At 40.4% G+C, this 27,413-nt stretch overlaps 1 protein-coding gene across 1 annotated transcript in view; it reads right to left on the bottom strand.

Annotated features, from left to right (window-relative positions):
- The window catches only part of WNK3 (WNK lysine deficient protein kinase 3), a 121,938-nt gene that overhangs the window by 84,160 nt on the left and 10,365 nt on the right, over window positions 1-27,413 (bottom strand). The window contains exon 2 of the mRNA XM_080653738.1: window positions 9,330-9,974. Within this exon, the coding sequence (XP_080509864.1) occupies window positions 9,330-9,857 (528 nt within the window). The 5' untranslated portion in view covers window positions 9,858-9,974. The remainder of the gene's footprint in view (window positions 1-9,329; window positions 9,975-27,413) is intronic.

Below are 27,413 nucleotides of genomic sequence, written 5' to 3'. Positions count from 1 at the left end.
CACTATGAAGGCTTCAAAACACTGCTCACTTTACAAAGCAGTCTATCAATGACTAGCCTGGATAAATATGACATTGCTCAGTATTTTATCCCTGTCATTTAATGAACACACAGACATGTAACACATGCTTTATAAGCATTATCTCTAACCCTCAAAATTTTGTTTCTCAAGCTGAGTAGTAAGTACACCAGCTGCACCGTGTTATTCTTTATTATTTTTGTATATCAGAAATATTTGTTATTTTTAGTGAAAAACTAAGGATTCAAAATGTTAAGTAGCTTAGCTTGCCCAGGGTACCTAATGGGAACAGGCAACATTGGAACCAGATCTGCCGTATTCTGAAACCCATGCAACTTTCCAGGTCATCACTCTGCCTCTCAGAAACAATATTCACAGCAAGGACTGCAGATACCTCACTCACAAGCCACTTTCCATGGAGAGACTGAGTAGCACCCCAGAACTACAGTGAAATAATATACACACACACAAGGGCAATGGCAATTTGTAAATGGTAATGCCAAAGAATTAATCAAGAAATCAGTGTATAATAGAGTCTGGCTATCCTATCTAATAAAGGAGTAATATGCAAATTGATCGTCACTCCAACACACAAGATGGCTGCCCCCATGTGGTTAAAGATGGCAGCCCCCATGTCGACACAAGATGGCTGCGACAAGATGGCCAGCAGGGGAGGGCAGTTGTGAGAGACCAGGCCTGCAAGGGAGGGCAGTTGTGGGCAATCAGGCCAGCAGGGGAGGGCAGTTGGGAGGAACCAGGCCTGCAAGGGAGGGCAGTTAGGGGCGATCAAGCCTGCAGGGGAGGGCAGTTAGGGGTGACCAGGCTGGCAGAGGAGGGAAGTTGGGGGCGACCAGGCCTGCAGGGAAGGGCAGTTGCGGGGGGACCCAGGCCTGCAGGGAGAGCAGTTGGGGGGGGACCAGGCCTACAGGGGAGGGTAGTTAGGGGTGACCAGGCCTGCAGGGGAGGGCAGTTAGGGGCAATCAGGCTGGCAGGGGAGCAGTTAGGCATCAATCAGGCTGGCAGGAGAGTGGTTAGGGGGTGATCAGGCTGGCAGGCAGAAGCGGTTATGGGCAATCAGGAAGGCAAGCAGGCAAGCAGTTGGGAGCCAGCAGTCCTGGATTGTGAGAGGGATGTCCGACTGCCCGTTTAGGCTCAATCCTACCTGGATCGGGCCTAAATGGGCAGTCAGACATCCCTTGAGGAGTCCCAGATTGGAGAGGGTGCAGGCTGGGCTGAGGGACACACACCCCCGTGCACGAATTTCGTGCACCGGGCCTCTACTATATGATAAAAGAAAAGTATCTTAATAACTTAAGATATATTAAAATTCCTCAACCACAAATTCCCCAATTTGGGGGGTTTTCAGAAATTCAATGGTCATATTTAGGAAGAGACCACATAAAACTAAGAGGTAATTCCAATGATAAATGTAGAAGGAATGTGGAAAATAGAAAATCACCATTATAATACCACAGTAATACTCACCACAGGGAAATACACCAATGAGTGCCAAAACAACAGGGGAAAGTTTGAGGAGAAACAGATACTTGCAAAGTCTCAAAGTATCTACCCCCAAGATATTAATATAAAAAATATGTATTTAATAGTATAGAAAACCTATCATATGCTACCCTATCCAAGTGATCAAAGCTATCATCACCAGTAATCCAAGTCGACACCATATACCCCCTACTATAATGCACTGAAAATGGCATTATCACTCTTGTGGTATCCATGCCAAAATTCATAGCCTACATCTAATCATGAGGAACCATAAGACAAACCCAAATTAAGGGACATTCTACAAAACAGCTAAACAATACTCTTCAAAAGCTCAAGATCATGAAACACAAGGAAAGACTAAAGAACTAGTACTTCTTGGAAGAGACTAAGGGGACATAACTAAATGCAATGTGGGTCCAGCCGGCATGGCTCAGTGGTTGAGCACTGACCTATGAACCAGGAGGTTCTATTCCCAGTTACGGCACATGCCCAGGTTGTAGGCTCAATACCCAGTGTGGGGTGTGCAGGAGGCAGCTGATCAATGATTCTCTCATCATTTATTTTTCTATTGCTCTCTCCCTTTCCCTTCCTCTCTGAAATAAAAAATATATATATTTAAAAATAAAAGCAATGTGGGATCCTGGATTGAATCATAGCATTAAAAAAGGACATCAGGCCCTAACCGGTTTGGCTCAGTGGATAGAGCGTCGGCTTGCAGACTCAAGGGTCCCAGGTTCGATTCCGGTCAAGGGCATGTATCTTGGTTGTAGGCACATCCCCAGTAGGGGGTGTGCAAGAGGCAGCTGATTGATGTTCCTCTCTCACCGATGTTTCTAACTCTCTCTCCCTCTCCCTTCCTCTCTGTAAAAAATCAGTAAAATATATATATTTTAAAAAGGACATCAGTGGAAAAACTGGTGAAATCCAAAAATAAGTTCTAACTTTAGTTAATAGTATTGCACTAACAATAATTTCTTCCGTCTCTGGTTAAGATATTAACGTAAGGGAAAACTGAGTGAAGGGCATACAGGAACTTTCTAGACTATCTTCGCAACTCCTCTGTTAGTGGCAAATTATCCCAGAATAAAAAGTTAAAAAGAGAAAACCATGTAGTAATGGAGTGGTATTCTGTTGCCTGCTACTCCCAACCCTACCATTTCCATCAAACAAACCTATATTTTAACAGCCCTTTCATGTGATTTTCACTAATTCCAATCTCCAACCCTTCTTCTTACCGATTATAAACTCCCTCCACTTACACTTTATAAAATTGGGGCCTGTGTCTGGTTTTCTCCACTATGTCCCTAGCACTTAGCACAGTCTTGGTACATTATAGAAACTAAATATTTATTTGATGAATGAATGAACAAATGAATGAATGGCAGCTGTGTGTATTGTATGCATTTCCTATTGCTGTTGTAATAAATTACCACAAATTCGGTTGCTTAAAACAACACAAATGTATTACCTTCCAGTTGTGTAGATCAGAAGTCTAAAATGAATCTCACTAAAGTCAAGTTGTTGGCAAGGCTGCATTCCTACTGGAAGCCTTAGGGAAGAATGAATCTGTTTCCTTGCCTTTTCTAGCTTTTAGAGGTTGCCCACATTCCTTGGCTCATTGCCTACTTCCAACAATTGCATCACTTCCATCATGAGATCTCCTTCTGACTATGGCCACCCTTCCTACTCTCTTATAAGGACCCTTGTTATTAAACGGGACCAACCCAGATAATCCAGGAAAATCTACCAAGATCTTTAATTTAACTGCATCTGCAAAGTCCTTTTTGCATTGTAAGGTAACATATTCATAGGTTCCAGGGATTAGGACACAGACATCTTTCAGGTGCAATTATTCAGCCTAATACATGTATCAATTTGTTACCTATCAAGCAGATAGCTCAAAACTAACCCTTTGACCTAAGTGGGAAAATGAATATTTCACAGACCAAGTCTGTCTGTCTCCTGCTGCTCTCACCCTGTCATTTTATGAAAGCATCTGCCTTTGGTTTATACTTTTTAAAAATATATTTCTATTGATTTCACAGAGTGAGAGAGAGAAACATCAATGATGAGAATCATTGATTGGGTGCCTCCTGCACACCCCACACTAGGGATCAAGCCCACAACCCGGGCATGTGCCCTGACCGGGAATCGAACCCGAAACCTTTTGGTGTACAGGACTATGCTCCAACCAACTGAGCCACCCAGTCAGGGCTCCACAATTTTGATACAAGCTTTCAGTGTAGAGGTATGGATTTTAAACTGTTATTTCCATTGCATTGCTTTGAATATATTCGCTACTATAATGAAAGTGTATGAGCTGAAACCGGTTTGGCTCAGTGGATAGAGCGTCAGCCTGTGGACTGAAGGGTCCCAGGTTCGATTCCGGTTGAGGGCATGTACCTTGGTTGTGGGCACATCCCCAGTGGGGGGTGTGCAGGAGGCAGCTGATCGATGTTTCTCTCTCATCGATGTTTCTAGCTCTCTATCCCTCTCCCTTCCTCTCTGTAAAATATCAATAAAAAATATATTTAAAAAAAAAAAAAGAAAGTGTATGAGAAGGCTCACTCAACATGTCATCCTGCTAAAGTCGATTGTGTCTTTTATTTTAATATTTCTTTTCAGTGACATTTTGCTTGAGTTCAGAGACTACAGGTAGACTTTTTGATGTCTATTTGTTAGATGCTACTTAAAGGAGGCCTGTTTAATTATCCTGAGAAGCACACAATCACATGTGACCCCACAGTGGAGCACATTCAAATACATTTTAGGCATAAACAACAAAGATTTTCAGATAGCTATGTTCCTTCATTTGGAAAATAGCCCCGTTAGATGAAAACTCACTTCCATCAAGAAAACAAATGACAAATGTACTAGTGGAAATATTTTTCCAAGTTATAGCAAAGCAAAACCTGGTTATGTTTCCAGGTGTAAAAGCAGAGTGCTGCTGATTCTGAAGTGGTTAGTAGTGGAAGAGGAAAGAAACAATTAAAAACACCTGTGACTGACTCCTCCTGAGAGTTACTAAACTAAACAGTGTCAGTAACATCTGACTAGGTCATTCAACATCATGAACTAAAATAAATAGTATTCTAAACAGGAAGTAGGTCTTAAAGCCCTCACTTGCAGTAAATTACCAATTTACCAAGGAATTACCAAGTTCTTTACAAAGAACAATAGGTCAAAGTTTCTGCACTAATGCATAAAAAGTCAAGAACGGAAACCCTAAAATACGACAAACTGTTGAAATGCAGTTGTTTATGGCCTAACCCTAAATCTGACTTACATCAAAGGGTTTGTTTGTTTGCTTGTTTTTAACATCCTGAAAGTCAAGTATCAGCAGTAAAAATCTCTCTCCTGGTTCTTTGCACTGCCATAAAGCCCATGTCTTCTAAACAAATGGATGTGGTTGGCGCTTTTAAGAATTTGTACACAAGGCTGAAATGTCCACAAAGGAGGGGAAATGCCATCAAGAGAAAAGGTATAAACACTTTTTGTTGAGCTGTGAATTTCAAATTAAACATGTAAAAGATAAAAATTTTTAAAAAGAACAGAACTGCCTAATTTCAGGGGAGAAGAGTAAGCAAGAGGTGGTGTGAATACAATATAGTTTACAATTTAAATGATGTTAGTAAACAGAATATACACTGAGTGGCCAGATTATGATGATCTCTGAACGCACAATAATCTGGCCACTCAGTGTATATCCTATATAATAAAAGGCTAATATGCAAATTGTCCCCTCGACCAGGAGTTCGCCCAGCAGGCAGGCCGGCCAACCGCCCATGTCCCCTCCCCCTGGGCAGGCTGGCCGGACCCCACCCATGCACGAATTCATGCACCGGGCCTCTAAAATATACACACACACACACATATACTGAGTGGCCAGATTATTATGCTTTCAGAGATCATAATAATCTGGCCACTCAGTGTATATCACATTGTTAGTGGACATACCAATTTTTTATATTACATACACATATATAAACAAAGATTGAAAAGAATCTAGAATAATTTAAACTGCTAACTGGGATGTTTTTCTATAAAATTGTTTAATTATATAATAAAGAACACTTTATTTTTTAAAAATATGAGAAATTGTCCATTACAAACTGCATAGTACTCACAGGAAAGTAATTAAAAGGTGATGCTCCTCCCCAGCCAGGGTGGGAGCATAGACCTTGAACCAAAAGGCTGTGGGTTCAATTCCCAGTCAGGGCACATACCTAGGTTGTGGGTTTGATCCCTGGTCTGGGCACGTATGAAAGGCAACCAACCCACATTGATGTTCCTCTCTCTCTCTCTCTCTCTCTCTCTCTCTCTCTCCTCTTTTCCCTCTCTCTAAAATCATTAAGCATATCCTTCTGATATTCTAAATTAGTTTTTCTTCCAAATATGAAGAAAATGAAATGATATCCAAAAAGTTTATCAACTAAGTTCACTAATTCTGACATTCCTTTCATAATAGAAAATTGCAATTGTTCTCTGTATAAATTAAAATGTACTTTATATAATTTATAACATTTGCTGCACATGAGAGAATCCCAAATCTGGCTTTGTATCCAATTACCTAGGGAACTTTTAATTTATTTTTTAAATCTTTGTTGTACCTGGGGAACATTTTACAAATAAGTTTCTGGGCCCTGGCTATTGTGACTCAGTTGGCTGACAATCATCCCATGCACCTGAGAGGTCAAAGGTTCAATTCCCAGTCAGGGCACATGCCTGGGTTGTGGGCTCATCCCCAGTAAGGGTGTGCAGGAGGCAGCTGATCCATTTCTGTTTCATCAATGTTTGTCTCTCTCTCTCCCTTCCTCTCTCTCTCTAAATCAATAAAAACATATTTGAAAAAATAAGTTCCTAGGTCCCATCTCCTGGAGATTTTGATTTGGAAAGTTTGGAGCAAGTGCCAGGAGTCAGTATCCTATATAATAAAAGGCTAATATGCAAATAGACTGAACGGCAGAATGATTGGTCGCTATGACCCGCACTGACCACTAGGGAAGCCCCGCTTAGCCAGAAGCCGGGCTCACGGCTGGGGAGCGCAGTGGCGAGAGCCTCTCCCACCTCTGTGGCAGCGCTAAGGACCCCTTGGGGGATGTCCGCCTGCTGGCTGAGGCCTGCTCCCTAAGCGGGCAAGCAGACATCCCCCGAGGGGTCCCAAACTGTGAGAGGGGGCAGGCCAGGCTAAGGGACCCCCCCCCTCAGTGCACAAATGTTGTGCACTAGGCCTCTAGTATATGATAAAATATAAAGCTCATGTTAAGTGTACTCAGGGATTTCCTCCTCTGATTCAGCTAATTCTTGGAACTGGTCCCTTATTTCAGTGCTTTTCAAACTCTGCTGTTCATCATTTGCAGATGTTACTAAGCGGCAGATTCTGATTCATTGGTCTGGAATGAGGCCTGGGAACATACAATTCCAACAAGCTTTGCTAGGAAGACCTTATAGGATCTTTCAATCTTTCCCCAGGCGAATGATAGGAGGCAGGTCCTGCTGCTAGAATATTTTCTTCAACTTTTATCTAAACATCCTTTAGCATAGATAGAGTGCACAATTTGCAAAATAACTTGACCTAGCTTTACTATATAGCCTACTACCAAGGGAATGGAAATTACTTCCCCCATTTACAGAGTATCACTGAAAGATGAGTGTTACCAATGTCATGATGCAGAGGAGAAATTAAAATGTACATAATATCCAATAAATATATAAGGATGTTGACCACAACATGATTATAATGGTAAAACGTTGGAGAAAAATCTAAATGTCCAATAGTAGAGGACTGATTAAATAACTTACAAGGGCACCTAGTAAAATAATGACATAAATGTATAATTACTGGTAATGAGAAGATGTTAGTGATAAGTTTTAGAAAGGTTTTGTAAAAGCTTATCATTTGATTCCATTTTGTGGAGAAAATACACAAAAAGTCATATATATTTATGCGAAAGGGTCCAGAAAGATACACTAAATTGTTCAAAGCGTCCTCAAAGTACTAGAATTTAAGGTGGTTCTTTTTTCTTTGTGGGGGGGGGAGGGCGGGGAATGCCCTGACCGGACTCTCTCTGGGTGCATGGGAGGGTGCTCAACCAACTGAGCATCACCGGCCAGGGCCTCAGGTGGTTTTCATGTTTATTTCCTTGCATTATCTAATATTTTTACTGTGACACAGACCTTATAAAATTCTTCAAGGATTAAAAAGGGGGTGAGAAGAAAATCAAGCAAACCCCATACCTGCATACACTTTTCAGGAACTACTATAATGGCTCTACTGCTAAATTATTTGCATTCCAAAGAGTCATCAAGGGATTTCCCACATTCAAAACACTGTTTTTTGTTTTGTTTTTGTTAATCCTCACCCCAGGATATTTTTTCCATTGCTTTTTTACACAGAGTGGAAGGGAGGGAGGGAGGGAGGGAGGGAGGAAGGAAGGAAGGGAGGGGGGGGGGAAGAGAGAGAGAGAGAGAAATAGAGAGAGAGAAATAGACATACATCTATGTGATAGAGACACATCTACTGTCCCAGCCACCCCAACCAGTCCATTGCTTTTTTACAGAGTGGGAGGGAGGGAGGGAGGGAAGGAGGGAGGGAGAGACCTAGTTGAGAGAGACACATTTACTGTCACAACTGCCCCAACCAGGGCCCCAGGGCTAGGGATTGAACCTGCCACCTAGGTAAATGCCCTTAACCAAAATTACTGTCTTGCACTCCACCCAGACTTGCTGAATTTGAATCTCTGACAATAAACTCCTGAATCTGCATATGAAGCAATCACTGACTTTTACAGAGAGTAAAGTTTGGAAACTTAGTGTTAAACAAAAAAGCTTCCTAGAAATGCAGAGACTTAGAGACTTGCACTAAATTTCAAACCTATCTAAATGGCAACCTGCAGCATATTCAGAAAGGGTGAAATCAGACACATCCACGGGCACAGAGACTACTAGAATTTGAACAACAATCGCCTGCCTAGAATTACTGGCTTAATTCGATGTTAATTTTAAGAATCTCGTGTGAAAACTGACCATTTCTCTTGAGCTGATTGAGGTCACAAAGGTTTTCCTTATATTTGACCTAAATCTGTCTGAAACTTTATTATAACTCCTTCTATGATACTTGACCCCCTATGTAGTCATTCATTAGTTAGAAGTCCACATAAACATTTATTATGGAACCAAATATCTAGCTGATTTCAACTACAGTCCTGTTGCTTTCATTTCTCCTTTCTAAGCACATTACATTTGACTAACCTCAGTAAATTCTGCTGATTATTTCTTCCAGACATCCTCTTCAAGGTAAACACAAAGGCATGTGGGAGTTTATACTAACAGAAGTCCTCAAAGAATCAAGAAAAGCATTTCCTGTTCTAAAAAACAGTACATGAACCCCCAAAAATGTGTTAAGAGAAAAGGGAGATATCACAGAATATATGACTAACATATCACAGTCTCAAGCACTTATTATATCAAGTCTTAAGGCACAAATTCAGTAAAAAGTTTTAAAAATGAGACGTTAAGAGTTTCAGGAATTTCCTAACGTTAATAAATTAAGAGCATTTTCCCACAGAAAGACACCATAGAGTTTTCCCCCTCTTAAACCAGAAGGGAAAGCAACAGGACAAAAAAAAAAAAAAAACAGTTGGCGTGAGGTCCTAAGAGGATCTAGGAAAGGGGCATAATTTCCGGGAGGTGGGGGGACAAGCACTTAATTTTATTTTAACCTCAGATGCGTTTTAATCCTGGATCACTCAGAAGACCAGGTCAACTAAAACTGGAATTTATTAAAACCAGGAAGATGATATACCGACCTGCAGCTCACACCAAGCAACCTCAACCCATGTTTCCGTGTCCAGTCCTTTATACACTGTTTTAAAGGCTCCTCTTCCCAGCTCTATGTCGAATTTCAGGAACCTGCCACTAGGAGAAGTAGCTACAGCCTTCATTTCCGCTTCTTCTTCCATTTCCTTTTCATTTTTCTCCTTGAGACAATCTTTGGAGGATTCGGAGGTTGCCTTTGAACCTTGTGAGAATTTGGCTTCTTTTTCACTTCTTAGCACATTTGCAGGAAGCTTTTCTCCTCCTGGAATATCTGTTGCAGTCTTCGTTCTCTCATCATCTTTGGAGGAAGAATCAACAACTTTGTCATCAACACTCTTTCGGAAGAATCTCTTCCTTTCGACAGTTTCCCCCCCAGCAGAGAGGGTACTGCCTTTTTCCTTCAGTCTAGTTTCCACTGTCAAAGTGGCTGCCATCTGATGAACTCTGCTTTCCAGTGAAACTCCATCAGGTTTCTCAGAATCTTCTGTGCTAGCTGGCTCCCCTGAATCAGTAGCCATGGTAATTAAGGTTGGCACTAAAAATTTCCCTGTTCTACCCTTCAGTCCAGTTACATCTCAGGTATCAGAATTATCAGAATGGACTTCCTTTTTATGTGGTCATGTTTCCATAGTAACCTGAAAGGGAAAAAAGGATATTTTAAAATTACCTCACAAAGGAAATCATTAAGGAGAAAACAAGTCACCTGATTGTTTAATCCATTTTTTCTTAATAAGAAGTTTGTTCTTTTTTCTGTCCAAGCTTAGCAACCAGCGGACTCCAGGGACTATGTCTTATCTTGTTTACCACTGTAACCCTCAGTGCCTAGCAGGCTACTTGGCATATAGCTCAGTAAGTCTTCATATTGAATGAATGTTGGTTAGGAACCTAGTTCTCAGTCCCATCTATCAATCCATCATATTTAAAACAAGTATCTAAACCTGAGTTCACTTAGCTACAAGGTAAAAGGTAACACACAATAATTAAAACAAGCACATTGCTTCTCAGTAATTGTTTTTCGTCTAAAATTCTGGAATCCGATGGTATCTTTTTTTATTGTGGTAAAATATACTTAATATCAAATTTACTATTTTAACCATACACTTCAGTGGCTTTAAGTATAGCCACAATGTTGTGCAATCATCACCATGATCTATTTCTAGAACTCTCCATCCTGGATCACTTCATCATCCCAAACAGAAATACTGTATCCATTAAACTATAACTCTTCATCTCTCCAGTCTCTAGTAATCCCTATCCTACTTTCTGTCTCTATGAATTTGTTTATTCTAGGTACTACATCTAAGTGGAATCATAGTATGTGTCCTTTTGTGTCTGGTTTATTTCACTCAACAAAATGTTTGCCAAGTTCACTGATGTTGTAGCATGTTATCAGAATTTCATTCCTTTTTAAGGTTGAACAATATTACATTGTATGTATACTGTATACCACATTTTGTTTATCCATTCATCTGGTCAATGGATTGGGTTGTTCCCACCTTTTGAATACTATGAATAATGCTGCTATGAACATCCAATTGTAGTTCTGAGGTACACAAATACTTGTTTATGAGCTTGCCTCCGATTTTAGCAGAAACTACTGTAAAATATTAACCTACAATACGAAAAAATTAAAACACTATACTAAATCTTTTAAGAAACACTTTAAAATATACATTCTCTTGAACCAGCAATTCTACTTATAGGAACTTGCCTTAAAAAATAGTCAATTTGTGCAAAGATTTAATTATAAAGACATTCATTACAGCACTTATAATTTGGAAAAAACTGTAACTAAACATAAGCCTAATAGGGATTTAATTAAATATCTCAAAATGAGATGGATACAGTATTTTTAAAAAACCACTAGCTTTTAATGAGATTAAAAGACATCTATATATTATATGGTTAAATGAAATATATACAATAAGCCTTCATATATACATACATACATACATACATGATATTAATTCTGAATAGTATAATTATGGACTTTCTGCTTTTCTGTATTTTTTACAGTTTTCCACAAAGAACATGTGGAAATACGTGGAACATATAAAGAAAAAGTTATTTTTAAAATTTTATTTTAAAATTAGAGTTTACATTCAATATTATTTTGCATTAGTTTCAGGTGTATAGCAAAATATTTCAGGGACCACTTTGTAAAGTATATGATCGTCTAAGGAAAAAGTTTTTCAAGTGAATAGTCGAACTACCAATAAGAAAATCCTTCTCTTCTCACCACAAACATGCATCACGAAGTTAAGTTCTGTCTAACTATTATTATGTTATACACCTTAGAAGGCACTTTTTGTCACAATCAAAAAAAAAAACACGCAGAAATATAAAATTTGAAACCTGAGAATAACAATCCTTAACTAAAACAAAATGGGGAGAAATACCCCAAACTGTTCTACATATTAAACATAAATCCTATCAATATCCACGTAGTTTCTTTGCAGAAATTAACAGATCCTAAAATTCAGAAAACTTTTGAGGGGCCAGAATAGCCAAAGGCAAAACCATCTTGAAAAAAGAACAAAATTGGAGGTCTCATCCTTTCGAATTTTAAAACCTACCACAAAGCTATAGTATTAAGATAGCGTAGTACTGGCATAAGGATAGATGTAAAAATAAATGGAATGAAAACAGAGAACTCAGAAATAAACCCACATATTTATGGTCGATTTTCAATAAGGGTGCCAAGACATTTCAATGGGGAAAGAACCCTCTTTTCAACAAATGATGTTGGGACAACTGTTTATCTATATGCAAAAGAATGAAGTCGACACTCTAAGGCAGGTTTACTGGAAGAGATGCTGGAACCGAGTCTCAAAAAAAAAAAATTACCTGATCCAAGCAGAAGGAAGATTACAAGCAAAGTCATGAGACAGCATGGATTAAGTGTATGAATGGTACCGTGAAGAGTTTACCGCATACTTTAGAAGCAGGCAGATGAAGACAGAGAGCAGATATAAAATAAGAAGACCAGTTAGAAATCTACTGCAATAATCCAGGAAAGAGATGCTGATGTGTGAATGAAAATATTGGCAAGAGGGATAGATTCAAGATACATTAAAGGAAGTTCTAAATTCGAGGTTTATTGCCTGAGTGAATATGGTTTTGAGGGGAAAGGGAGAATCTATGATAACTCCCAGAAATTTGCCTATCAGATGATACTACTAGGACATAGCTGTATCAATACCAGAGATAAGAATTACAGTCATGCCCTGGCTGGTTTGGCTCGGTGGATGGAGCGTTGGCCTGCGGACTGAAGGGTCTCAGGTTCGATTCCGGTAAAGGGCACATGCCCAAAGTTACGGGCTGGATCCCCAGTAGGGGCAAGCGGGAGGCAGCCGATCAATGATTCTCTCTCATCATTGATATTTCTATCTCTCTCTCCCTCTCCCTTCCTCGCTGAAATCAATAAAAATACTTATTTAAAAAAAAAGAATTACAGTCATGTACCACACAATGGCATTTTGGTCAAAGACAGACCACATACACCATATAGCCTAGGTGTCCAGGAGGCTATACCATTGAGGCTTGTGTAAGTATACTCTATGATGTTCACATAGATGAAATTACCTAACAATGCATTTCTCAGAACACATCCCTATGGTTAAATGGTGCACGATTGCAAACCTAAGGACTCATGAACCGCTTGATGAGGTTACATTGCCAAATCAATGTATTTCAAAAGTCAATGAATAAGACTAGTCTTACCTGTAAGTCAGAAAAGGTAACTAATAACACCTCACTTAGGTGCAGGTTTTTTTCTTTAACTTATTTTGACACAGTTTGGACTTGGAAAAAAGTATACAAAGAATCCAATATACCCTTCACACAAATTTCCCAAATGTTAACATTTTAGGTGAGATATTCTTAAAAATATTACTCACTTCACTTAACTAAAGGTCAATTATCCAGAAACCTCAAGAACAGTGATCCACAAGCCAAAAGGACTTCTACAAAGACAAAAAATAGGTAAAATAAGAGAATTTAAGTAACTGCAGAAATTCTTTTTAAAAAGTGAAATCTTACTCAGAACACTAACATAAAAATAGAGGGGCAAGTAGTCCTGCTCTGGTATAATTCTAACATGTTTAGTCATCACCTGGTTTTCCAAACTATAGGATAAGAAGCAGAAAATCAGAGGATGGGGAAAGGAGTGTTTCCCTCAGCCTTTTAAAAAACAACCTTAAGCCCTAACTGGTTTGGCTCAGTGGATAGAGCATCGGCCCTCGGACTCAGGGGTCCCAGGTTCGATTCCGGTCAAGGGCATGTACCTTGGTTGCGGGCACATCCCCAGTAGGGGGTGTGCAGGAGGCAGCTGATCGATGTTTCTCTCTCATCGATGTTTCTAGCTCTCTCTCCCTCTCCCTTCCTCTCTGTAAAAAAAAAAAAAAAAATCAATAAAAAAAAAACAACCTTAAGACGAAAAATGTTATAGAGACAAAGAGGGATATTTTATAAGTATGAAAAGATTAATTCATTAGAACAATAAAATTATTTATATCTAACAACAGAGCCCCAAAATACATTAAGTTAAAAGTGACAAGAGCCCGACTGGTGTGACTTAGTTGGTTGAGCATTGTCCCATGCACCAGGAGGTTGCCGGGTTCGATTCCCAGTCAGGGCACATGCCCAGGTTGTGGGCTCAATGCCCAGTAGGGGACATGCGGAAGGCAGCCAATCAATGATTCTCTTCCATCTTTGATGTTTCTATCTCTCTCTCCCTCTCCCTTGCTCTCTCTGAAATCAATAAAGACATATTAAAAAAACAAAAGATGCCACCAAGAAAGTGAAACACAAAAGCCTTGGAGAAAATATGTGCAAATCATTTATCTGATAAGAGACTAGTATTCAGAACATATAAAATATTCAGAACATACAAAAAATTCTTACAAGTCAATAATGAAAAGATAAATAATCCAATGGGTTGAAGATCTGAATAGACATTTTCTAAAGAAGATATACAAATGGCCAATAAACACACATGAAAAAAAATGTTCCACATAACTACTCATTAGGTAAATGCAAATCAAAAACTAAAATGAAATACTACTTCATACCCATGAGGTTGGCTACAATAAAAAAGATGAACAGCAACAAGTTGTTGGTAAGGATGTAGAGAAAATGGACCCCTCATGCATTGCTGGTGGGAATGTAAAACGTTGCAGCTGCTTTGGAACATAATCTGGCAGTTATTCAACAAGTCAACATAGAGTTACTATATGACACCATCTACCCAAGTGAAATGAAAACACATGTCCACACAAAAACTTGTACACAAGTGTTCACAGCAGCTCTATTCACAATAGCCAAAAAGTGGAAATGATCCAAATGCCTATCAATTGATGGCTAAACAAAATGTGTTATATCCATGCAATAGAACAGTATTCACACAATAAAAGGGAATGAGGTATCAATACCTGCTACAAGGATGAACCTTGAAAACATTATGCTAAGAGAAAGAAGCCAGAGGAAAAGACCATACACTGTATAGTTCCATTTGTATGAAATGTTTAGAATATGCCAATCTAGAGACAGAAAATAGATTAGTTGTTGCCTGGGGGCTGGGGCTGGGGCTGGGGCACAGGAATAGCACTGACAGCAAACCAGTACAGGGGATCTTCTGGGGTGATGGAAATGTTCTAAAATTAGATCGTAATCAAGAATATACAACTCTATAAATTTGCTAAAAAATCATTGACATTTATATTGGTGAATTTTATGGCATGTAAATTATATCTCAATAAAATATGATGTCCCTGTTTACGATTCTAAAATATTTTTACTAAAATCATATCAAATATGCCTTTTTAAAACCATACACTCTACCCACCCCCCTTCTGTCCACTCTCCTTATCTTCAGCCTGGCCTCCCGGGTTGAGAATCGCTGTTCTGAAGGGAAACTACTGACAACAATAAAATGTAATAGCTGGTAGCCTTAGGGTAAACAATGGATAAGAAAAAAATTTAACTAGGCCAAGAACTTCACTAAGCATAGTATATCTGGGGCCTTTTCATTGTGGATCCACTAGCTTTCTTGAACATAAAACAGTTTCAGAACACAGGTTTTGGGGTGCGAGAAACCTGGAATCAAATATTGGTTCTGCCTCTCACTTCTCAGAGTAGATCTGAGGCAAATTACTTTAACATCATTCATCCTTGATTTCATTTCTGCAATCTCACAGGACTGATACAGAAATACATATAAACTATTTAGCATAGTGCCTGGCATAATATAATAATCAATAAATGGAAGTTTTTATTCTCTATCTCTTAATAACCCCTAGTGGCAGCCCTATATTAAAGCACTATTCAACAATACTCAAAATAGTAAATTATTTTCAGGAGATTACATTTATTTTTAATAAGGCCAAAAAGTATATAATGCATTCTTTTAAAGCTTTGCAGTTGCATTGCTACTGGGGTATACTTCAGTGACCACAATAGTATCTCTTCTACATTCAGCAATGCAGAAACACAGCTCGGTGAAATAAGTCTACAAAAATCAGGCCTGAGCCCAGCCAGCATGGCTCAGTGACTGAGCATTCACCTATGAACCAGGAGGTCATGGTTCAATTCCCAGTCAGGGCACATACCCAGGTCGCAAGTGCTATCCCCAGTCAGGGTGCGTGTGGGAGGCAAGCAATTGATGTTTCACATTGATGTTTCCCTCTCCCTCTCTTTCTCTCCCTCCCCCTCTCTGAAATCAATAAAAAAAGAAAAAAGCTTAAATATATAGAAGATCCATAAATCAAAGAAAGAGGGAGTTATATATGGACACTCCCAGCCCTGTTTGCCATTTAATTCCCACCACTCCAACATGTAACCACTTACTCAATTCTTATAGCCCTCTAGAGTTTCTTTAGGAAAAAATAAGTGAATACATGTTCTCTCTCTCCCTTTCTACACAAAAAGGAGCATAGTATGTATTAAATTTTTTTAGTCACAATATTTTTATTGGTTTATTTGAGAGAAAGGGAGAAAAATTTGTTATTCCACTTATTTGTTGTTCCACTTCTTTATTCATTCATTGGTTGATTTTTGTGTGTGCCCTGACCGGGGATGGAACATGCAACCTTGGCGTATGGGGACGATGCTCTAATCAACTGAGCTCCCCATGCTATAGTCACAATATTTTAGGATATGTTTTTCCCTGTCCGTACATAAATGTTCCTCATTCTTATTTTTACTAACTATATAGTATGTATTCAGTTATTTGCTATGCTAGATAATATTGTGTATTTCATTTTGCCTATGTGTGTACACATATATGTAAATTCCCTGAAATGGGATTGCTGGGTCAAAATAAATTTGTATATTTAACTTGTATCGAAACATACGAATATATCCAGAAAAGTACACATAATACAAGTGTATCTTTATATAATGCTGCCAAACTGCCTTCCACAGGCATTGTACCAATTTCAACTCCCACCTGCAATGTGTGAGAGTATCTTTTACCCCACATCCTTCACAATAAAAAAAGGTGTCATCAAATGTTTTGATTTTTAACGCTCTGATAGATTTAATAAAGGAATCTCTGTATGGTTTCAATTAGCATTTATCTTATGAGTGAGCTTAAACATCTTTCACATAAACAATAATTAAAGTCAGGAATAAGGCAGGAATTCCTATTTTCACTGCTACCACTTAAGGAAATAAAACAAGACCTACAAATATCAGAAAGTAGGAGACAAAACTCAAAACTTGCAGACTACATGATTATCTATCTAGAAAATCCAAGCAAAATAACTACAAAACTATAATAAGAACTAAACAGCAGACCTCAGCAGAAAAACCAAAGACAAAATCAACAAACAAATCAACAGCTTTGCTAGACATCAGCAATAATTAATTACAAAATGGAATTTAAAAGACAACTATCCTAAGGTGAGGGCTTGAGCAGGGGGGTAGGCAACCCCACAAATGGGGCAGGAAGAGCTGGGTACCCTGGAAGGAAGGCAAGTCAGTTGCTTTTTAAAAGATATTTATTTTTTTTTAAATATTTTTATTGATTTCAGAGAGGAAAGGAGAGGGAGAGAGAGATAGAAACATCAATGATGAGAGAGAATCATTGATTGGCTACCTCCTGCACGCCCCCTACTGGGGATCGAGCCAGCAACCAGGCATGTGCCCTTGACCAGAACTGAAACCAGGAGGACTCTTCAGTCTGCAGGCTGGCACTCTATCCACTGAGCCAAACCAGCTAGGGGTCTTTCTATATCTTTTAAAAAACTATCCTGTTCATAAGAGCCGCAAAGCTATAAAATATTCATCTGGGAATAAACTCAAGAAGAAGTATGCAACACATATAAAGAAAGCTGTACAATTTTACTGAAGTACATGAAAAACACTTTTCCTTTGTCAAAAGATTCAATATCAGCATCTTCATATCCCCCTCCAGATTATTCCAAATTCAATGCAAACCCAATCAAAATCTCAAAGATATTTTTTGTCCAAAATTGAAAAGCGGATTCTAAAAGAATACAAGGAAATCCAAGAAAATCTTGAAAAAGAACACAATGAGAACTTGCCTTACCAGATACTACATACAGCTATAGTACCAGGTGTACCGGTTAATAATGCGGATTTTTTTCAATAGCTGGAGTTACACATATGTTGATACATATGCGATTTGCTATGTATGCTATTTTGTTGTATTGACAACAAGCTTCAAAACTTCATATGTCAAATTTGCTGAAGGTGTTAACATCATAGATATTTTTGCACTTAAAAATGTCGAGTTTTGTGCCAAAGAAAGAGCATTTGTGGGAAGTTTTAATTCATTACTTTATTTTGAAGAAAAGTGCTGCTGAATACTTCAGGAAGCTTATGGTGAACATGCTCCATCTCAAGATACTTGTGAACGCTGGTTTAAACGCTTTAAAAGTGATGATTTCGATGTGAAAGACAAAGAACATCCAGGTCAACCGAAAAAGTTTGAAGACCAACAATTACGAGCATTATTGGATGAAGATGCGTGTCAAACTCAAAAAACAACTTGCAGAAAGATTAAACGTTGCTCAGCAAACAATTTCCGATCGTTTACAAGCAATGGGAAAGATTTTAAAGGAAGGAAAATGGGTGCCACATCAACTGAAGGAAAGACAAATGGAAAATCGAAAAGTCATCAGTAAAATGTTGCTTCAACGGCATGAAAGAAAGTCTTTTTTGCATGGAATTGTGACTGGCGATGAAAAGTGGATTTATTTTGAGAATCCCAAATGCACAAAATCATAGGTTGATCCAGGTCAACCATCAACATCGACTGCAAGGCCAAATCGCTTAGGAAAGAAGACAATGCTCTGCGTTTGGTGGGATCAGGAAGGTGTGGTGTATTATGAGCTTCTAAAACCAGGTGAAACCGTTAATACTGATCGCTACTGACAACAAAGAATCAATTTAAACCACGCTTTGATGCTAAAACGACCAGAATGGGCCAGAAGACACGGCAAAGCAATTTTGCTTCATGATAACGCACCATCACACACTTCAAAACCAATTAAAGACACGTTAAAAGATCTTGCCTGGGAAGTATTAACCCACCCGCCATATTCACCAGACCTTGCTCCTTCATATTATCACTTGTTCTGATCGATAGCACACGCACTTTCTTTTTTTTTTTTTTAATGTGAAAAACATTTTCTTTCTTTTTTTTTCACACGCACTTTCTGAGCAGCACTTCAAAACGTACGAAGAAGTGGAAAATCGTGTCTCTGAATGGTTTGCCTCAAAACAAGAAAAGTTCTGTTGGGACGGTATCCACAAATTACCTGAAAGATGGGGGAAATGTGTAGCTAGCGATGGACATTACTTTGAATAAAGCACTTTTGATGTTTCTCTGGAAATTATCGTGTTTACTTTGATTACAAAATCCGCATTATTAACCAGTACACCTGGTAAATTAGTGTAGTTTCAGCACAGAAACAGACAAATGGACTAATAGAGTAGAAATATCAGTACAGAGTCCTGACCCTGTGGCTCAGTTGGTTGGAGCATTGTCCCATACACCAAAAGATTGTGGGTTTGATCCTCAGTCAGGGTACATTCAGAAGGCAACCAATTGATGTTGTCTTTTATATCTATGTTTCTCTCTCCCCCCCACCAACTCCTTCCCTTCTCTCTAGGGTCAATGACCATATCCTCCAATGAAGAATAAAACAAAAGAATCATCCCTCGCTGGTTTGGCTCAGTGGATAGAGCATCAGCCTGTGGACTAAAGGGTCTCAGGTTCGATTCTGGTCAAGGGCACATGCCCAGGTTACGGGTTCGGTTCCCAATAGGGGAGGGTGTGCAGGAGGCAACAGATGAATGATTCTCTCTTATCATTGATGTTTCAATGTCTTTCTCCCTCTCTCTTCCTCTCTGAAATCCATTTTAAAAATTTAATTTTTTTAAATTAAAATAAAAAGAATCAGTACAGAAACAGACAAATAATATATGGGGATGTAGTCCATGATAAAGATGGCATTTCTAATGGTATCAGAATAACTGGCTACCCACTTTGGGGGGGAAAGGGAGTCAAAGCCCTATTTAAAACTCAGTCACAAAAATAAATTCCAGGTAGATTAAAGAGCTAAACATAAACAGCAAAACTACAACTATTAGAGAAAATATGACAATATATTTCTAACCTGAAGAAAGGCCTTCTTAAAAAGACAAAATGCAGCCAAAACCGGTTTGGCTCAATGGATAGAGTGTCAGCCTGCGGACTGAAAGGTCCCAGGTTCGATTCCGGTCAAGGGCACGTACCTTGGTTGCGGGCACATCCCCAGTGGGAGGTGTGCAGGAGGCAGCTGATCGATGTTTCTCTCTCATCGATGTTTCTAACTCTCTATCCCTCTCCCTTCCTCTCTGTAAAATATCAATAAAATATATTTTAAAAAAAGACAAAATGCAGAGATCATTGACGAAAAAGCTAACACATTTTGCCATTTGACCATGAACAAGGTTAAAAGATAAGCAACAGACTGGGAGCCAGCATTTGCCACAGGTATAACAAAACATTAATATCCAGAATATATAAAGAACTAAAAAAATCAGGAAGAAGAAATACAAATGACCAATACATGTATGTTAGAAGGATGGCTCAAACTAATTAGTAAGCAGAGAGATGTAAATTCAAAAAATTCAATGTCATTCTTGTCCATCAGATGAGCAGAATAATAAAATATGCTAATATCATGTTTTGAGAAGTATGTGAGAAATCCTGCACTGTTAGCAGGTAAACTGGAATAGCCTTTTCATATGGCAATTGCAATTCCAAGTATCTAGCACAAACTTGTCACCCAGCAATTCCACTTCTTAGTATTTACCTGAGAAATATTCCTATATATGTACAAATATATATGTACACGGATTTTTTTAAATGAAGCATGGTTTGAAATAGAAAAAAACCCTTAAATAAGGAGACATATGTATTACTTTCAACAATAAAGAATTAAAGAAAAACACCTTAAATATCTATCTTTAAGAGAATAGTGAAATGAACAGTGGTATATCTGAACTATGTAATAATATGCATCTGTTTAAAAAATGAGATGGATATATACTAATATATAAAAATCTACATGTATTTACTGAGAAAAGCAAGTTATAGTACTATGTATACATTACATCTATATATATTTATGTAAAAATTCCCCCAAAACTTTATATTTCTATATATATAAAAAAGACTGACAGGATATGCTCTAAACTGATCCTAGTGGTTAAAAAAGCATGTAGTATGAAATACTGTGTGTCCATTAAAAACAATGAAGTGAGCATATACATATTGACATATATATGTAAATACAGAGAAAAAAGACTGTACAAGTTCACAGTCAACTCTTAACAGTTACCCGCTGGGAGGGCAGGATGTTGGGTAAAGGGAAATCTTAAGGTTTTAATCTACTTCTATATTATTTTAACCCTTTAAAGCAGAACTGTCCACCAACAACCTGTACAAAAGAACCAGTTACGAATATTATAATTTCTTACAATAACTAAAGGAAAGACAAAACTAATAATTATGTACAAATATATTCAAATGAATACCATCAGTTAACATGTATTGAATGCTCTGTGCCAAGCACTGTAAGCATTTTAGCATATAATAATCACAAGAATCTTGAGGTAAATATTTTTATTCTCATTTTACAAATGAGGAAACTAAGCTCAAAAAATTAAGTTAACTTGCCTGAGATTACACAGCTAGTAAAAACCAGGACCACAATTCAACCCAGGCATTTGACTCCAAAGTCCAATCTTAACTACTCCTTATAGGAAGCCATGTATCACTTGGAGCCAGATGCACACACTGTACACAACCCTGAATTTCTTAGGTAAATATACTACACAATCCCATCACAGTCCTTGGGAGTTTATAACACTAACACTATCTTCTTCCTCACTTCCATCCTCCAGCTTTGATTTGGCAAGGTCATTTCTTCAATTAAAGATGCCCATTTTATGTGAAAAAATGTCTGGATCCAAATTAGAAAGGGGGTTGAAATCATCTCTATCTTCATTCATCATCAAAATTAAACAATTTCTATTTATCAATCACCTTCCCTCACATCCTTAATTAACACCTTACTCTGCCTAACCCTTTAAAATGTGGTGGCCAACTTCTAGGACTATATCCTAAGAAACCAGAAACACCAATCAGAAAGAATGTATGCACCCCTATGTTCATAGCAGCACAATTTACAACAGCTAAGATCTGGAAACAGCCCAAGTGCCCATCAGCAGATGAGTGGATAAAAAACAGTGGTACATCTACACAATGGAACACTATGCAGCATTAAAAAAGAAGGATGTCTTACCCTTTGAGACAGCATGGAGGGACCTGGAGAGTATCATGCTAAGTGAAATAAGCCAGGCAGAGAAAGACAAGTATCACATGATCCCATTCATCATGTTGACTCTAGTAACAAAATAAACTGATGAATGGAGTGTATCCAGAGACATGGAAGCATGGAACAGAGTACGGAATCTCAGAGGGAAGAGGGGGTGGTGGGAAATAATCAACCAAGAACCTTGTATGCATAGATGCATGGCCCATGGCCACAGACAATGGGGCAGTGAGGGCTTGGGGCAGGGGCGGGCTGGAAGGGGTCAATGAGGGAAAAAGGGGACATATGTAATACTTTCAACAATAAAGAATTATTTTAAAAAATAGATCCCTACCCTCATGGAGCTTAAATACTAGTAAGGGGAAACAATAGTAAACAATAAGCATAATCCTATATAATAAAAGGCTACTATGCAAATAGACCAAACGGACGAAACAACTGGAACAACCAAACAACAACCGGTCGCTATGACGTGAGCTGACCACCAGGGGTGTGTGTGCAGAAGATGGTGGGTGTCGGCTGCGGCGGGATGGTGGAACAGGTGAGCGGGAGGCGCCAGACCAAGGGTGGGGGGAGGCGCCAGTAGCTGTCATCAGGGCGAGCCTCTGGTGGTTTCTGAAAATTCTTGGCTCCCGCGCACCGCGGACCCACCCAGCGCTTGCACCTGCTGCAGGCGGTGGCTCCACTTGCACCTGCTGCCAGCACCAGAGCCACTGCTCACACCCACTGCCAGAGCCCAGTGCCAGCCCTGATCACTCCGTGCCATCAGTGGATGCGAGTGGCGGGTGCCGGCCCCAATCACCCCACAGGGCTTCTCCACCTCCCCTGTTCCTGAAGAGAGATCAGGGCTGTCAGCCACCTCTTGCACCAGCTGCTGGCGACAGCCCCACTTGCACCCACAGCCAGCACCAGAGCCACCACTCACACCTGCTGCTGGTGTCTGGTGTTAGTCCCGATCACTCAGCGCCATCAACGGGTGAGCAGCGGCTGCCGGCCCTGATCACCCCTGAGGGCTTCTCCACCTCCCCTGCTCCTGAGGGGCGATTGGGGCAGTAGCTTCCACTCGCACCCGCTGCTGGCACTGGCCCCAATTGCTCTGCGCCTTCAGCAGGTGCGAGCAGGGTCAGTGCGTGGGGCAGTGACTGCGGCAGGAGCAGGGCTGCCAGTAGACAGGGGACCGGGGCCGAGGTGGGAGGGGCCAGGTGGGGGCACAGAGAATGGGCCGAGACCGGCCTCTGTGCCTACTACCACAGCCTCGCAGCCCACGGTTCCTTTCAAGGTGTACAAGTTCGTGCACTGGGCCCCTAGTGAATATATAAAATATCTAGTATTTGCAGTTTGTGAGTAAGAAACAGGTATGAACATTAAGTAGCATGGTCAGAATAGGCTTCAGTGAAAAGGCAACATTTGAGCAAAGATGAGGAGGTAAGTGTGTAGAATGTCTAAAGGAACAGCTAGTTGCAAAGGCCCAATGTCAGGAACAAGGCTGGAGTTTATGAGGTAGGTCTAGGCTGGAGATGTGAATTTGCTGTGAAACGGTATTTTATGCCATCCTATGTAATAAAAGGGCAATATGCATAGACCAAACGGCAGAACAACCAAACAACCAATCAAAGTGTAATATGCTAATGATATGCTAAGGCTGCTCAACTGCTCCCTATGATGTGCACTGACCACCAGGGGCAGACAGTCAACTGTTTGACCAGTCGCTATGACGTGCACTGACCACTAGAGAGGGTCCCTCAGCCTCGCCTGCACCCTCTCACAATCCGGGACCCCTTGGGGGATGTCGCAGAGCCAGTTTCAGCCCGATACCTCAGACGACTCCCCTTGGGAGGGCACCAGACACAGGGCTCATGGCTGCAGCACTCGCCACTCCTGATCGGGACTGAATGGGCGTGAGCCTGTGGCAGGCATAGTGGGGCCAAGATGGGTGGGAGCGGCAGGTGGGAGCTGGAGGTGGCATTGCACTGCGGGTTTTGGCCCCATCCCTGCAGGCCACACAGAGGGACTCCGCCCTTGCACGAATTCATGCACTGGGCCTCTAGTAAGACCATATGAGATCACTGAAGCAGGGACTATAGATAAAGTGATAGTCATGACTTTCACTGAAAGGAGCAGTCAGAGAAACCCAAATCTTAGGAAATCTAAGAGCATAGAAACATGGTAGAACATATGTAAGGAACAGTGTGTATCCACTCTCTCCTTTGGCCCATCAAAAATCATGAGGACTTAAGAATCCAGTTTTTTAAAAAAATAAAATGTGGCAGCTAAACTACATACAGCACCCAGGCCAAACCCACCTCACCTAACTAACTGTTTTTGTGTAGTAGGTGAGCTGAGAAAGACTTTTACACTTTTAATGGTTGGGAAAAAGAAAAAGAGTATTTTATGACACATGAAAGTTATTCAAAACTAATTATTTCAGTGTTCATAAATAGCTTTATTGGAATACTAGAGGCCCAGTGCACGAAATTCGTGCACGGGGTGAAGGGTGTCCCTCAGCCCAGCCTGCACCCTCTCCAATCTGGGACCCCTCGAGGGCAGTCGGACATCCCTCTCACAATCCAGGACTGCTGGCTCCCAACTGCTCGCCTGCCTGCCTTCCTGATTGCCCCTAACTACTTGTGCTTGTCAGCCTGATCACCCCCAAACCACTCCCCTGCCAGCCTGATTGATGCCTAACTGCTCCCCTGCCAGCCTGTTTTCCCCTAACTGCCCTCCCCGCAGGCTTGATTGCCCCCAAATGCCCTCCCTTGCAGGCCTGGTCCCTCCCTACTGCCCTCCCCTGCTGGCCTGATCGCCCACAACTGCCCTCCCTTGAAGGCCTGGTCCCTCCCAACTGCCCTCCCTTGCTGGCCATCTTGTGGTGGCCATCATGTGTCCACATGGGGGCAGGATCTTTGACCACATGGGGGCAGCCATCTTGTGTTGGAGTGATGGTCAATCTGCATATTACTCTTTTATTAGATAGGATAGAGGCCTGGTGCATGGGTGGGGCCCAGCTGGTTTGCCCTGAAGGGCGTCCCGGAACAGGGTGGGGGTTCCCTTGGGGTATGAGGCGGCCTGGGCGACGGGCCTGTGGTGGTTTGCAGGCCGGCCACGCCCCCTGGCGACCCAAGCGGAGGCCCTGGTATCTGGGGTTTATTTATCTTCTACAATTGAAACTGTAGCCTGGAGCGGAGCCAAGCCTTCCGCTTGCTCTGTGGTGGCAGCCATTTCTGTTGGGACTTACGTATCTTCTATAATTGAAACTTTGTAGCCTTAAGCAGAGGCCTGGGCCGGCCAGGGTGTGCGGAAAGCTTGGCTTCCTCCATCGCCGGGGGCAACCCTAGCCTCCTGCTCTTTCCAGCTCCGTGGCTGCCGCCATTTCTGTTTGGATTTATGTATCTTCTATCATTGAAACTTTGTAACCTTGAGTGGAGGCCTAGGCCGGCAAGGGCAGGTGGAAAGCTTGGCTTCCTCCACTGCCGGGGAAACCCAAGCCTCCCTCCTGCTCTCTGTGGCCATAGCCATCTTGGTTGCGTTTATTTGCATATTCGCTCCTGATTGGCTTGTGGGCGTAGTGGTGTGATGGTTAATTTGCATATTACTCTTTTTTTATATAGTATAGCCATACTCATTCATTTACATATTGCCTAAGGCTGCTACAACAGCTGCTGAATACTTGCAACAGAGACTACATGGCACGCAAAGCCTAAAATATTTACTATCTGGTCCTTTATAGGAAAAACTTTATCAGACCTTGCTTTACAGTTTCCAAAAGAAGGGAGAGGGAGAGATAGAAACATCAATGATGAGAGAGAATCATTGATCAGCTGCCTCCTACAAACCCCACACTGGGGATCCAGCCTGCAACCTAGGCATGTGCCCTGACAGGGAATCAAACCGTGACCTCCTTCCTGGTTCATAGATGGACACTCAACCAATGAGCCATGCCACACTCAACCAGTAAGCCACGCCGGCCGGGCTTTTTTCCTTGTTTTAAGCAAGGATTTCACCCTTCACAAACAATTTGAAAACAAAAATAATATTCTTTATTTTAAAATCACTTACGTAACTTTAGCATAAAGATTGTCTCGCTTGCTGTATTAAAGTTTCCTGATAATAAAAGTCTCACTGACTCATAAAAAAAGCTTTAGAATATCTCTCACTTCAAATATTAGGCATGACCGCCCTAACCGGTTTGGCTCAGTGGATAGAGCGTCGGCTTGCGGACTCAAGGGTCCCAGGTTCGATTCCAGTCAAGGGCATGTACCTTGGTTGCGGGTACATCCCCAGTAGGGGCTGTGCAGGAGGCAGCTGATCGATGTTTCTCTCTCATCGATGTTTCTAGCTCTCTATCCCTCTCTCTTCCTCTCTGTAAAAAATCAATAAAATATAAAAATATATATATATTAGGCATGACCTTAAAAAATGCATTTCTCCCCCACAACTGCTCAAAGAGTGACTAGATATCATCACAAAATAGTTTCATTTAACTAATACACACACATAGTAAGTATTGCGTACTCTGTATTTTATAGTTTAAGAACTTTGTTAATCCATTTGCAAAACAATGACACTGGACCCCTATACATACCATATACAAATATGAAATCAAAACAGAGCAAAGAACTAAATATTAAAGCTAAAACTATAAAATTCTGCAAAGAAAATAGGAGTAAGTCTTCATAACCTCGGATTTGGCAACAACTCCTTAAATAACAATAAAAAGATGAACAATCAGATTTAAAAATGGGACAATGACTTAAATAAACATTTCTCCAAAACAGAAATTCAAATAGTCAACAAGCACATGTAAAGATGCTCAACATCATTAGTCATTAAAGAATTACAAATCAAAACCGCAATGAGGTATCACTTCACGCCTACTAGCAAGGCCAGAAAACACACACATACATACAGTAACAAATGTTGGTGAAGATGTGGAAAAATTGGAACTCTTATACATTGTTATCTGCAATGTAAAATGGTACAGCCACCGTGGAAAACAGTTTTGTGGTTCCTTAACAAATTAATCACAGAATTATGTGCAGAACATAATATGAATCAGAAAATCCACTCCTAGGTACGTACCAAAAAAGTTAAAAACAGGTTTTCAAAGAAACCTGGGACAAATATTCATACCAGAATTATCTGAGATCCGTTCCTATGGCGCAACGTAACCCACCTACATAAGCACCTACGTCACTCACATGGAGCACAGACACAGCAGTAATG

Source organism: Plecotus auritus, assembly GCF_963455305.1.
Source record: "Plecotus auritus genome assembly, chromosome: X".
Lineage (NCBI taxonomy): Eukaryota > Metazoa > Chordata > Mammalia > Chiroptera > Vespertilionidae > Plecotus > Plecotus auritus.
Note: the sequence above shows the minus strand (reverse complement) of the source record. Positions and strands in the feature narration are given on the sequence as shown.